At 44.4% G+C, this 12105-nt stretch overlaps 3 protein-coding genes and 1 long non-coding RNA gene across 6 annotated transcripts in view; 3 read left to right on the top strand and 1 right to left on the bottom strand.

Annotated features, from left to right (window-relative positions):
* Nucleotides 1-3826: 3826 nt before the first annotated feature.
* On the top strand, nucleotides 3827-8967 carry LOC105447916 (protein daughter of sevenless). Of its 2 annotated transcripts, XM_011686219.1 has the most exons (8): nucleotides 3827-4143; nucleotides 4653-4781; nucleotides 4871-5051; nucleotides 5222-5500; nucleotides 5579-6340; nucleotides 6419-6567; nucleotides 6672-6913; nucleotides 8864-8967. In XM_011686219.1, exons 1-8 carry the CDS (start codon nucleotides 4063-4065, stop codon nucleotides 8943-8945), a joined length of 1905 nt encoding a protein of 634 aa, XP_011684521.1. In that variant the 5' UTR covers nucleotides 3827-4062; the 3' UTR covers nucleotides 8946-8967. The 2 variants fall into 2 exon arrangements, with proteins under 2 accessions (XP_011684521.1, XP_011684522.1); XM_011686220.1 differs by lacking the exon at nucleotides 8864-8967 and having other exon boundaries at nucleotides 6672-7803.
* A 47-nt stretch (nucleotides 8968-9014) lies between these two features.
* LOC105447918 lies at nucleotides 9015-11130 on the bottom strand. Its single transcript, XR_974175.1, has 4 exons — nucleotides 11043-11130; nucleotides 9806-9905; nucleotides 9382-9514; nucleotides 9015-9066 (listed from the first exon to the last, which is right to left on the bottom strand). It is a non-coding gene; the product is annotated as an uncharacterized LOC105447918 (long non-coding RNA).
* On the top strand, nucleotides 9076-10489 carry LOC105447917 (histone acetyltransferase p300-like). Of its 2 annotated transcripts, none has more exons than XM_011686221.1 (4): nucleotides 9076-9164; nucleotides 9303-9739; nucleotides 9828-10132; nucleotides 10263-10489. In XM_011686221.1, the coding sequence occupies exons 2-4, from the start codon at nucleotides 9335-9337 to the stop codon at nucleotides 10324-10326; spliced, it is 774 nt and encodes a 257-aa protein (XP_011684523.1). In that variant the 5' UTR covers nucleotides 9076-9164; nucleotides 9303-9334; the 3' UTR covers nucleotides 10327-10489. The 2 variants fall into 2 exon arrangements, with proteins under 2 accessions (XP_011684523.1, XP_011684524.1); XM_011686222.1 differs by lacking the exon at nucleotides 9076-9164 and having other exon boundaries at nucleotides 9312-9560; nucleotides 9645-9739.
* Nucleotides 11131-11567: 437 nt separating the features above from the next.
* Nucleotides 11568-12105, top strand: part of LOC105448070 (histone acetyltransferase p300-like) — a 2574-nt gene continuing 2036 nt past the window's right edge. Inside the window, exons 1-3 of the mRNA XM_011686433.1 lie at nucleotides 11568-11571; nucleotides 11642-11714; nucleotides 11820-12016. Of these exons, the coding sequence (XP_011684735.1) occupies nucleotides 11568-11571; nucleotides 11642-11714; nucleotides 11820-12016 (274 nt within the window). The remainder of the gene's footprint in view (nucleotides 11572-11641; nucleotides 11715-11819; nucleotides 12017-12105) is intronic.

Genomic DNA, 12105 nt, shown 5'->3' with positions numbered 1-12105 from the left:
ATTTATACATAAATGCATTATATATACATATACTATTAACGTACAACGCGAGAGAATTAATCTGACGAAATAGTCTCGTGTATCGTCATTCGGAGGCACCGCATGTGTTTGTACCTGTGCGTTTTCAAGACACGCCTTTTTCACGTGATCGCGATGATCATTTTTATCAGAGAGAATATGAGAATGTGTGTGAACGAGAGAGAAAGGAGAGTGAGTGATGAGAGAGAGAGAGAGAAAGAAGTATACTTTGTAAAACGTGGATCTCCAACACAATTAATCGCCGCCAGCGCGCGTAGAGATATAGTAATTAATAAATATCGAATAAAGAGGATGAATCCAATTGACACACTTCGCCAAGGACGCTGATGTTCTCCGATTGTCTTATCCCGCGCGTGTATAATCGCGAAGGATGCGTCCTCAGCCGCTCGCTGTGAACAAAAAAATAAAAAATAAAACCGATCGCTTTTCGATCGCGTTGGGACCTGCAAATCTCTAAGCTTACGCGATTCATATATAGAACGATTTCTCCGTAATCGCCGCCGGAAAAAGGACACGCATTCTCCGCGAGTAAGGACCAAAGTCCGAAACGCGATCGTCGTCATCGTTCCTCATATACCGCTTTTTTTTCCCCTCTCGATACCCTCGCATCCTCGCCCGCGCGATAACGACGCCGAAGAAGGGAGGAAGTTCAGAGTCCTCGCTCCCTCCCTCCCCCCNCCCCCTGCTCCGGGGGACCCGTGGTACACGCGTCTCACGCGTGCGAACGAACACGTGTAACGGCGGCCGTTGCACGCGGAACACCTGTCGCGGAGTGCGGCGAACGCCTCCGACGATGCGCTCAATGTATAAAACATGTACGATATATAGACTAGAATTTAGTACGAGTTGCGTAGCGACGGCGAGATAAAGAGAGAGGAGAGAGAGAGGCTCTTTGTAGAAATTTAATAAAGGAAAGAGGGGGATGAAGGGGCGTTCCCGAAAGAAAAAGAAATCCGCGCGCGTTCGATCTCGAGATACGGACGAGCGAATTACACGAATTACGCGGCGACTTTTGATCGAGTCGTTTTGAGCCTATCGCGATGTAGTAATTTTTAACACTTTTCCCCGCGCGAAAGAGAGAGAGAAAGAGAAGAAGGATAAAATGCGGTTTTCACGCAAGGGGAAATCGAGATGTCGATAAGAGAGGACAAATATTTAAGCAACGGATGATTATATCTCCCGGCCACGCGTTGTCGCGCCCGTTCATATTTCACTCCCGAAAGAAAAGCGACGATGGCCACGGGAATCTGACGCCTCGCGTATTTGGAGCGACGTTGATTAATGGCTAAGATACTTATCCATCTCCAAAATGCGACTGATTTTTGCTTCGCTGTATATTTTTCATCGTTGGATCTCTACGTTTCTCCTTTCCCTCTTTACCGTTTTTTCTTTACATGTTTCTTTTCATGTATTTTTTTTTTTATTGTGTATTCTCTTTTCTGTATATAAGAAACGTGTAAAATAAAGGAGCGTAAAACGCCAGAGTATATACATAAACCGATCTTCTTTTCGCATATATCTCCTTTGCATCTCTCCTGCGCTGACTGAATTATCCTCGTCGCGGAGAACAGATTTTAGATGCGTCTTGGCGAGAATATAAAGATTGGGAAACGTAAGTCGAATGTAAGGGGTGAGTGAACAGAAGCGAACTTCGCGAAGCTTCTGTTCACTGTACTCTTATATATTCGACTTATACGCTTCGATTTTTATTTTTGCCAGGGTGAGGAAAAACGGGGATGATTCTCTGTCGGACCTCAGGCAAATCGTGAATTTCCCGTTTACGTCGACGACGTAAAATTATTCGCGATAAAAGAAAGATCTGCGACGGACATACCACGTAACGGAATACGAATATAGGAAAGAACTTGGCGCGCAATTTTCGTAGCGTTCAGTCTCCAACGGGTGCATCTCAATTTTTTTTTTTACCGTGCGATTCTCAGCAACCCAGGTGCAACGGGACGGACCGTATAAACGCGGGAACGATCGATCGATCATGAAATTCCGCGCGCGAGGCGTCCTCGCTCACGGCGGCCGTCAGATTTACCTGGGGATTACCGGCGCGATAGACGAGAGAGAACCGGATTTGAATATCGATCGGCACGGTCTACGGCGCGTTGGCCCATTGAATTGCAAATTAAGTGCCTATTCCCTGCATTATGCGCGGCGCGGCATTGCCCTTCCGCGAGCGCGCGGTTTCGTCGCGAAATCCATCGCCGTGTACGTTGCGCTTCGACGCTCGCGAGCGGCATTCGCGGCGAAAGGAGTCGGCAAAACGAGACGCATGACGTTCCCGAGGCTGATTACTGTGGAATTCATAAATCTCGTTAACTCCTTCCTTTCCGCAGTTTCCGCTCGAAAAATTGTATAATCAGGGCATGGTCTTAAAGCGACTTTGGCTTGGATTAATCGGTGATTAAATTATCAAGTCACTATATATATATTTCATTAAGGATATAGAATTACTAATGTTTTGTCATTTAAATTTTAACATATGGTAAAAGAAATTAGGAGCAACGAGCTGTATGGTTGAAAATTTGTTTTAGGCGACTCTTATCTATTTCTATCGATATCTATATTAATTTCAATCGCGGTTTAATTTTCTCCTCATCTTTTTTACTTTCACCTAATTCTTAGAAAAGGACAAAAAGCTGAACCAAAAATTAATCTACATATGTATAGAAATCGACAACGGACATCTGACGGTCAAATTGATCGTCGATTAAGTTAATCGGAGCTTGATCGAAGCCGTGAACTCCTCCTCGCGTGGAACGTCGTTAACAGATCTTATGTATTACATCGCGAATCGAGCGAGCAAGTATCGCGATCGATATTAATCTACGTGGCGGAAAGAGCGTGCGAGTGGCCTGCACGCTCTGCATCCCAGTGACGTGAGAGATCGAACGCGCGTCATTGGAAATTTCTCGAACGTACCGGTGACGGGGCGCTCCCCGCGAGAAAGCGGGCAAGATCACGCCGATTCGTTTCCGAACGTGTCGTAAAACGCGGCCGCGCGCGAGCGGCGCAAAATTACCGATAATCGCGCGGGTGGAGGGGGGAATAATTAGTGGACGGAAAGACGAAGGAAATCGACGGCGGACGCGAATAAACCGCGATTCATGACATTTTTTTTTCGCATTGTCCGCGAACTCATTGTCAGCTTCCTTCCGATTCGCGCGAAATTCCTCTGCCCGATGCGATTGGCGACAATTAATTATTCCAGCGCCGAATCTTAATACATCCTCATCGTTAAAGCTTTGATCATTATAGAGATATCCTTTATCTTTCCTCGTCGGATCGAAGTATAGGAAGAGATGTCGAATGCGAATATCGGAGAACGAACACGCTCGCGAGGCAACGCCTAAAATCGAGGCTTCGGACGGCCGCGGGGTCCTCGTACACGTTTACTGCGCTGTCATCGTCGGTGCCCGCGTATAGTCGGAGCGGGCACCGTGTGTCATGTCACTCGGGCGAGCCTTGGCACGCGTGGCCACCGACGACGAGGGGGGTGGTGGTGGTAAACGTCGTCGCGGTGGACGGGACGAGGCGAGACGGAGAAACACGGCCGCGGTCGCGCGTCTTTGTGCGCCGCGTCGAGAGGCTGCCGCCTCGCCAGTGTCCCGTTGCGGCCTGCTCCGGGCGTGCGTTGGTCTGATTCTCCGTTTCCCCGGCGTGTCGGTACCGTCGCGCGTGCGCGCGCAAGAGAGACAGCTAGGGTCGGCAGGGAGCGGAGCTCGGAGCTCATGCAAGGTGCGTGGACGGGGAGAGGGACGAGGGGAGGGACAGTCGACGGTGTGCGTATGTGAGGGGCTGTCTCGCTCCGTTTCTCCGTGTTGCGCCGTCGGGGCCAAAAATAGACGAATGGACGACGTGCGCGTCGTCATCCCCGTCGTCGGTGGTTCCTCGCGCTCGTCCAGAATGCCCTCGCGCCACTCGAGATCGTAGATCGCACTCTCAACGAGCGCGCGCGGGCGAGCGAGCGATCGCGCCGCCCTGGTCCTCCGTCGCCCGGGTGGAGACGAGGAGATGGAGGTGCTCAAGACGTCCCAGGAGATCGTCCACGAAGGGTGGCTCATCAAATCGCCGCCCACCAAGCTCTGGCGAGCGGTCGGTGTTAAGTATTAATACGGATCCGTTGCATACGCGCCTCTTATTTGCTTACGAGGCTCCCAGACGGAGGGCCCGCTCATTGTTTACGTTTCGCCCTGGAATCACCAAATTCCCCTTTCCTTTTGTCTCCTACGAGGAGTCCACTGTGAGACTACGGACCGTCGCCGTATCTTCCGTGGAAAGCTCGAGCGTTAAGCTCGGCGATGACAGTTCTGGTTCGCTACCTGAGCCGAGAAATATCTCGGCCTAACCTAGTTTCGAGAGAATTCGTCCGCGAGATTTTTCTTGCTACTTTTTATGTTACTTTTGATATTACATCACCCCTTCTATTACTCCTACTTTCGTTATTCATTTATTCGTTACTTTGAAGAGAGGTATAGCCCTCGCGATAAGCGACATACATGGCACGCTTATCGGACAAGACGTGAATTTGATTGTACATACCGTGTGCCAATGATAAATTTGACCTGAAGGTAAATGGTCTTATCTCCAATATTTTTTAATAGCGATGGAGAAAGCGGTGGTTTGCCCTTCGCCATAGTGGCGAGCTGCCTGGCCAATACTTTCTGGAATATTACACGGACAGACGCTGCCGTAAACTCAAGGGTCGTATCGATCTGGATCAGTGCGAACAGGTAGGTCCATTGCGTGTTACAAAATCTGTATCTGTATCACAAAATCCTTCCCGCGAGCTGTGGACACTTATTAACACACTTTGTTACAGGTGGACGCGGGTCTTCGATTCGAAAATCGTAAACAGAAGTATCAGTACATGTTTAACGTGAAGACGCCGAAAAGGATCTACTATTTAGTCGCTGAGAACGAAGCAGATATGAATAAATGGGTGGACGCGGTGTGCCAAGTCTGCGGTCTGAAGGCGTACACGCAGGACGAGGAGCAACAAAGTAATGCAATTTAAATTCTCGTCTCATGCTTTTCTGTTACTTGCGCATTTTTGCATTGAATATATATATATGCAAGCGTGTCAAATTGTAGATAGATTTCTGATTTCTGACACGAACAGTAGATCATCTGAAGTGAGCTTGACAGCAATATGCATCAATTTTTCTTTTAGTGTACCAATACGAGTCTCAAGAATCGCCGCCTATTTCGCCCACCAGCACGATCTCCGGCCCCTACATTCCTATTAGCGAGTGCATTTCCGGTCGTCGGCTCAACGACACCAGCTCCCTGAATTCGGCCCTTGGACAGGGGCCCGAGCATTACGACGCCCCGAGAAGATTGGCACCCTCGCCGCCGCGTTCGCCCACGACGACGGACGCCGAGAGCGTTTTCACCGATGACGAGTGGACGTCCGTGACGAGCGCGAATTGGGACACGCTTCCGTCGACGGGTAAGTGATAGATTGATAATGCGCGTGATTTAATTTACTTTTTTTTTATCTTTACCAAATGAAATGAAATCGCGACAGGTGATTCACGACCTCTTGGCCCGGGCGACAACGAGATCGGCTCGTGGAGCGTGAGAAAACGTTTCGGCAAGCTGAGGATCGTCGATTCCACGATTCCACCGGCCGTGGACAAGTTACCAGCACCGCCCAGGCCACCGAAACCGCCTCATATGTTACCTGAAAATCCCGGTCACAACTACCTGAATCTGGACGGTGCCACCGAGAGCTCGAAGCCGAGCACCCCGGCGACGCCGGCGCCGACGACGCCTGCCGCCGCTACGACGACGACGACGGCGACGGGCGTCGTGACCGACGAGTCGTACGATTTTCCCAGATCTCACCAACCGCAGACGGCACAGGCGACGCAAGCCGAGAGTAACACGGCGGCCGATCAGTCGTCAAAGCACTTCTACTCGAACGCCGCGCCGAGCACTATCGTTGACGAGACGCAGAATGTATTCCGCTACGATTTCCACGAGATCGAGCCGTCAAGTCCGCGCTCCGAAACCTCGACCACGGTGACGTATTCGAATCTACCGAGCCCTCTCGTGCGGGACGGTGGCGCGAGCGTGCCGACCACCATGGCGCCGCCTCCGCCGATGGTGTACAGAGAGCTGAAGCCGGGCAGAAAGACTAGCGACTCGATGTCTGTCATAAGCAACGAACCGTCACCGGGTCCGACAATAGCGCTGTACGATGTGAGCTCCGCCGAGCACTCTCCGGCCGAACCGCCGAGCATCAACAGGAAGCTGAAGCCGTCGTTGAATAAATCACCGGTGGAGGGTAGGCTTTCCTTTCTTTATCCACTCTTTTCCCTTTTGTATGCAAAGAGAAATATTTAACGCGTAATTTTCCCCGCAGCACCTCATCTACAATTGGCGTCCCCGCCCGGGAGAGGAAGAATGCGGGCGGCACCCAGTCCGACGCTTCCGTCGCATGTGCACTCGACATCAACACGTCATCAATCGACGTCGGACGAAGACAATAACGCGTTCGAGGATAAAGAAGAGGTTTGTAGAAACGGTTCTAGGAATCGCGCGTAATCTGAGCTTATTGTGCAGGTGACGTGGCGCGCGTGATTTCATACTCTCTCAATGCGTAATTCGATTTCCAGATATACTACTATCAAGATCAAGACAACACGTTCACCCCGGCGTCTAATCGCTTAGTGGTGCTGCAGTATCTGGATCTCGACTTGGAGGCGACGGAGAGTTTCAGCTCCTCGACCTTACCGCCCGCGCAGTCCCTCCCGAATACGACAGTGTACAAAACCGTGGATTTCGTGAAAACGGAGGCTTTCAATCGAACGCGGCAGCGAGTGGAGGAGGAGAGGAAACTGTGCACGGACGAATTAACGTAGGAGGCGAATTTGTATCATACAAATTATTAGATAAATTACACGGATGTTAAATAGATTAAGTGTGTGAACTTTTTGCTATGTTATGTAGATGAAAGAAAGGATATTTTTTTTCTATTTTAAGACATTAGGATAGCATGTTAGAATAGTAGTGCTGCGCGAAAAATACGAATGAATTTGAACGAAAGATTGCGGTGTCGACGTAGTGATTGCAGAAAGACAGCGTCCACCGCCTTTACGAAATAATGTCATTTTATTCTTTACGTAGCAGTGGTTTAGCTTCAAACAAAATTGGCTATGCAGTTAGAAGAGGCAATCGAAATATTGTACAGCAATATAAAAACGGACCAAAAATGTAATGTTACATATAAAGGGAAGTGAACGAACGGCAGAGTTGTCGATAGTCTCGTCAAGAAGTATCCTCGGGATCGGGGTTTTCTGATTCGATAAAACGAAGTATTATTTAAATCTTAAAGATTCTCTTATCTTTGGGTACAATTATGGTTTTACATATTAGATTTACATAGAGTCAACGTGGGGCATTTTTATCATCAACTATGTGCAACGAATAACTAAGAATCTGTAATATTGTTCGTTTTAAGATGTCCTACTTTTAGCGTTAGATATATGAAATGATATAATATTTTTTTATCATGCCGCAACGAAATCCGCATTACCAAGGCGATTAGATTACATGTTACAGAAATAGCCGATTACATTTAATATTGAAAATAATATCGAATTTTATATAACACTTATTATGTAAATTCTTTTATCGGAGCCTAGTCTAATATATTAATTACGTAGATTATAGCACATGCCTTGGTTCAGATCTTGTAAAATTTATCCGGAAGAAAATTATATTGAAATTGTGTCATCATTGTACAATTTTACAATTTTAATTATTCTTTTATTGATCAAACGCATTGATGATTGAATTCGGTTTATCATATTAGCATTTTACGACATATTCATGGAAATTGTTTTCTGTTATAGAAATACAATTATCGTTGAAAGATCGGACGGATTATATAAAGATTTTATAGTTAATCTTTAATCATTTGTAATTATAAATGTACAAGTCATAAATACATACATATATCTTTATTATGATCTAGTGTGTAATTTCAAAAATATTTTAGATTAGCTGTGCTTATCCTCCTTCCATAATCAAGACATTACATTTAACGAAACAATTTAAATTTGAAATAACGCTACAGCAGGCGTACGAGAGACGAAGGAGTCGAAGGATTTTCATCTCGTCGGATCCAAAGGATCATTGCTGCGCCGAGATTCAATGGATTTTCGAGGTCTTACCTGAGACTTTATCTTCGAAAAACTTTGCATACGAATACTAGAGAAATCTATATATACATATATAACGTATACTATACTGTAGTATTTTCGTACGTTTTAATATGCGAAATTTTTCGAGAACAAGGTATGTGTTTCGTGCAAGCGCGTCATACTTCTGGAGTCTCGATCTTTCGGTCACGTTTCTCGCTCTCAGGACTCGGAGGAGGGCCACCATAAATATTTAACTTGTTAGTAATAAACTGGTCGAGTAATAAATAGTTAAATAGTTAAAATTTAAATAATGTAAACAAATTCCCGTCGACATATATAAGTGTAGTTCTATTTGTGCTCTTTAGAAGATTCTCGTATCGTCGAGAAGCGACAGGAAATTTTCGGTAAAATTTTTTCTAATTTCGATGATTGGTAATCCATACTATATGGCATGCTAGTCAAGGGTGGCACGTGCGAGAGAGAGAGAGAGAGAGGTAACAACATTGGTTTCTCTTTTCTCTTTTTAACATACAGGAAACAACATTTGTTAAAGAGAGAGAAAAGAGAAATCAATGTTATCTCTCTCTCTCTCTCGCACGTGCCACCCCTGCCTGGTATATGGCATGCTCGGTCTATCTTATCTATCTATACTATGGTTTCAGGTTTCACCCCACGAGATCGTCACGTGATTGGTTGCCGTCCGCGTACTGCGCGTACATTCGAACCTTTCCGAATCCTCGCTGATTCACTCCTCAGCAGACTAGATCCTGACTGATCCTGACACGACTGGATACGACACGAGCTTTGCGCTCATTACGACTTGCATCATGCATGCTCTGCACTTCACGTGCTCGGCAGTCTGAAACTGAATTCGCAAGTTACTGTATATACGTGTCGGAGATTAAATAAAATTTTCGATGAGTCACTGTTAATAATTTTACTGAAGAAGCCCACAATAAAGAAGTGATAACTTTTAATCTAACTTAGTTAATTTTAAATTTTAAACTAGTTATTTTTAAAATACAAAAACTTGTATATAATTAATATATTTTTTAAGTTAAAAATTTGTTTATGTTTCTAAACGCCAATTTAATCCCACAGGTGTCGTCAAATCGTAGCAGAAGGGCGTAGAGATGAACAAAAGTTCCATGCAAGCGCCAACCGCCACCAGCAAATTTACCGGTACCACCGGCCCGATGGGCATTACGAACATCATAGGTGAACAGGATGAGGGCAGAATGGCAGCGCAAACACCAGCACCAAGTCTAGTTCAACCTCAATCGAGTGCACTAACCGGAGGGCAACCTGCAGGTCTGCAGCAAGGCATGCAAGAAAAAATGTTTAGTAATGCTTCAACGGGTGAATTTTATATATCTTTATTTTGTGAATCACATCACACGTGTATTATCTTCGCTCAAGACAAACTTTGTCCGGTATGTTTAGGTGTAAATTCAACGGCCGATCCACAAATGTGTAGAGTCGTACAGCAACAAATGAATCATAGCTCTTCACCGGTTGATGCCGAACAAACGGCACGGGTAATTTATGAGATTATTCTCAAAATATCTGTGAGGTAATTACAATAAATACAATTGCTCTCATACCTTTTCCTTTTCTGCAATATAGGCGGCCAGGAGATTATCGATACAGGAATGCATTCAGTCATTGGTGCATGCCTGCCAGTGCGGAGACGCAAACTGTGATCTACCGAAATGCAAGAAGATAAAACGAATGGTCATACATACGATGAACTGCAAGAGAAAGGCAAATGGTGGTTGTTATATTTGCAAACAATTAATCGCATTATGTTGTTACCATGCAAAATACTGCAAAGAGACTACCACATGTCTCGTTCTATTCTGTTCTAACATCAAGCATAATATAAAGCAGCGGCAATTGCAGCAACAATTAAAACAAGCGCAGTTGCTCAGGTCAGTATAATCAACGATTCTTTTATATACATGTATATTGCTCTAATGCAAAAATATATTATATTGCTTTTTTCAAGCATTCTTCTATCAATTTTTAACTAGTGAATGATACAATGTCACGCAATTACAGAATGCAAGCAAACCTGCAGCAATCCATGCAAGGACAAATGCCTGGTAGACTAATGCGATTGTAATGAATAATTCATGTGTGAATTTCTTAAATTAAAATTTAAAAATTGTTTAACAGTTAATATGAAACGCACAGTATAACCCATACAGCATGAAATATTTCTTGTTCATTTTTTAAAATATTTTAATTAAATTTAATTAATTTTAGACACATTTCGTGAGCATTTGTAAAAAATTTTAAAATATATTGAAATATGTAAAAAAATATTCTAGAATCATTGTATACATATTGTAAGAAATATTTCAAAAACTGATTTCCTGAACATCTTTATAATTTCAAAAATATTTCATGAAAAATTCTGCAATATTTTAAATCTTGCAATAAAATATTTCGGACATATTTTTCAAATATTTCATGCTGGATATTTTACAAACGACGAGATAATTTGTTGAAAATAATTAGATGTAGTTTTCATCATAACCAAAAACAGTTCGATTCCGAAATGGACGAAAGAATTACACGAATTACGCGGCGATTTTTGATCGAATCGTTTTGAGCCTATAATGCGATAGTAATTTTTAACACTCCCGCGAGAGAGAGTTTTTAATTTTTATATAAGGGATTAGGGGAATCGAGATGTCGATAAAAGCAAATATTTAAGCAACGGATGATTATATCTCCTGGCCTCGCGTTGTCACGCCATTCATGTTTACATTCCCGAAAAAAAGCGACAATGGCCAAGGGAATCTAACGCCTCACGTATTGTTGATTATAATATACCTAGTGCCTAAGATACTTATTCATCTCCAAATGCGACTGATTTGTCTTCACTGTGTATTTTTCATCGTTGGATCTCTACGTTTCTCCTTTCCTTCTTTGCCTTTTTTTTATGTATTTTTTTAAATATTTTTTTTATTGTGTATCCTCTCTTCTGTATATAAGAAACGTGTAAAATAAAGGAGCGTAAAACGTCAGAGTGTACATAAACATAAACTGATCTCCTTTCTCATTTTTCGCATCTCCTAAGACCTAACTGAATCACTGAAACTGAATTATCCTCGCCCGTACACTAGCGCCTCACGTCCACGTTTTCAAAAAAGGAACTACGTACCACGTCTAACATTGTCGATCAAAATTCAAATTTATCAATATATAGAAGAAAAGCTGCGCAACGGTACCGACAATCGTTAATTAAGCGTTTGAGAATCTCGGTGACAGGTGTCGGGTAACTCAAGTGTCCGGACTGTCGTGTATCGAAACTCCATTTTGGAACATTATTGCGTATTTACTCGACACGCTCGGTCTATGTGTCGAACCTAAGCAAACATATTACATATTATTCAACTCTATCGATTGCATCTCACACGTTTGACCACAAGATCCTGGTCGGATTGATTCTTGCCTGAAAGCAGGTGCCATTAAGAAGAAGGTATATCATAGCTTCGAGAAGAAGTTAGAGAGCATTTGGTGGGACTTGCTTAAAATTCATTCTGTAATCTTCAGGATTGTCTATCAGTATACATATATTGATATAAGTAATATATTGCATGTGTGCAGAATTATCGATACCGCCGCCACCGCCGGTCCAACAAGCACTGCGAAGGTAGGTGGTCAGGAGGGCGGAACGGCAGCGCAACAAGCGCAACCACCAGCACCAAGCCCAGCTCAACCTCAATCGGGTGCGCCGACCGGAGGGCAACCAGGTCCGCAGCAAGCCACGCAAGGACAAATGCCTGGTACCGGTGCTCCAACGGGTGAGTTAAATCTCTAGCTTGTCCTATTGTAAAACGCGTCACGACACTGCACCTATGCTCAATGCAAACCTTGTCTTTTGGGTTGTCTG

The sequence above is a fragment of the Wasmannia auropunctata genome, unplaced genomic scaffold (assembly GCF_000956235.1).
Source record: "Wasmannia auropunctata unplaced genomic scaffold, wasmannia.A_1.0 LD336090.1, whole genome shotgun sequence".
Lineage (NCBI taxonomy): Eukaryota > Metazoa > Arthropoda > Insecta > Hymenoptera > Formicidae > Wasmannia > Wasmannia auropunctata.
The sequence above is the reverse complement of the archived record's forward strand: the minus strand, read 5'-3'. Positions and strand labels throughout refer to the sequence as shown.

Bases quoted from the DNA above. Each gene is read 5' to 3' on its own strand.
- LOC105447916 (XM_011686219.1), top strand. From the start codon at position 4,063: ATGGAGGTGCTCAAGACGTCCCAGGAGATCGTCCACGAAGGGTGGCTC. The intron at 6,341-6,418 runs GTAGGCTTTCCT...TTTTCCCCGCAG, and splicing joins GAATAAATCACCGGTGGAGG to CACCTCATCTACAATTGGCG. The intron at 6,568-6,671 runs GTTTGTAGAAAC...TTCGATTTCCAG, and splicing joins CGTTCGAGGATAAAGAAGAG to ATATACTACTATCAAGATCA.
- LOC105447917 (XM_011686221.1), top strand. From the start codon at position 9,335: ATGAACAAAAGTTCCATGCAAGCGCCAACCGCCACCAGCAAATTTACC. The intron at 9,740-9,827 runs GTAATTTATGAG...TCTGCAATATAG, and splicing joins ATGCCGAACAAACGGCACGG to GCGGCCAGGAGATTATCGAT. The intron at 10,133-10,262 runs GTCAGTATAATC...ACGCAATTACAG, and splicing joins AAACAAGCGCAGTTGCTCAG to AATGCAAGCAAACCTGCAGC.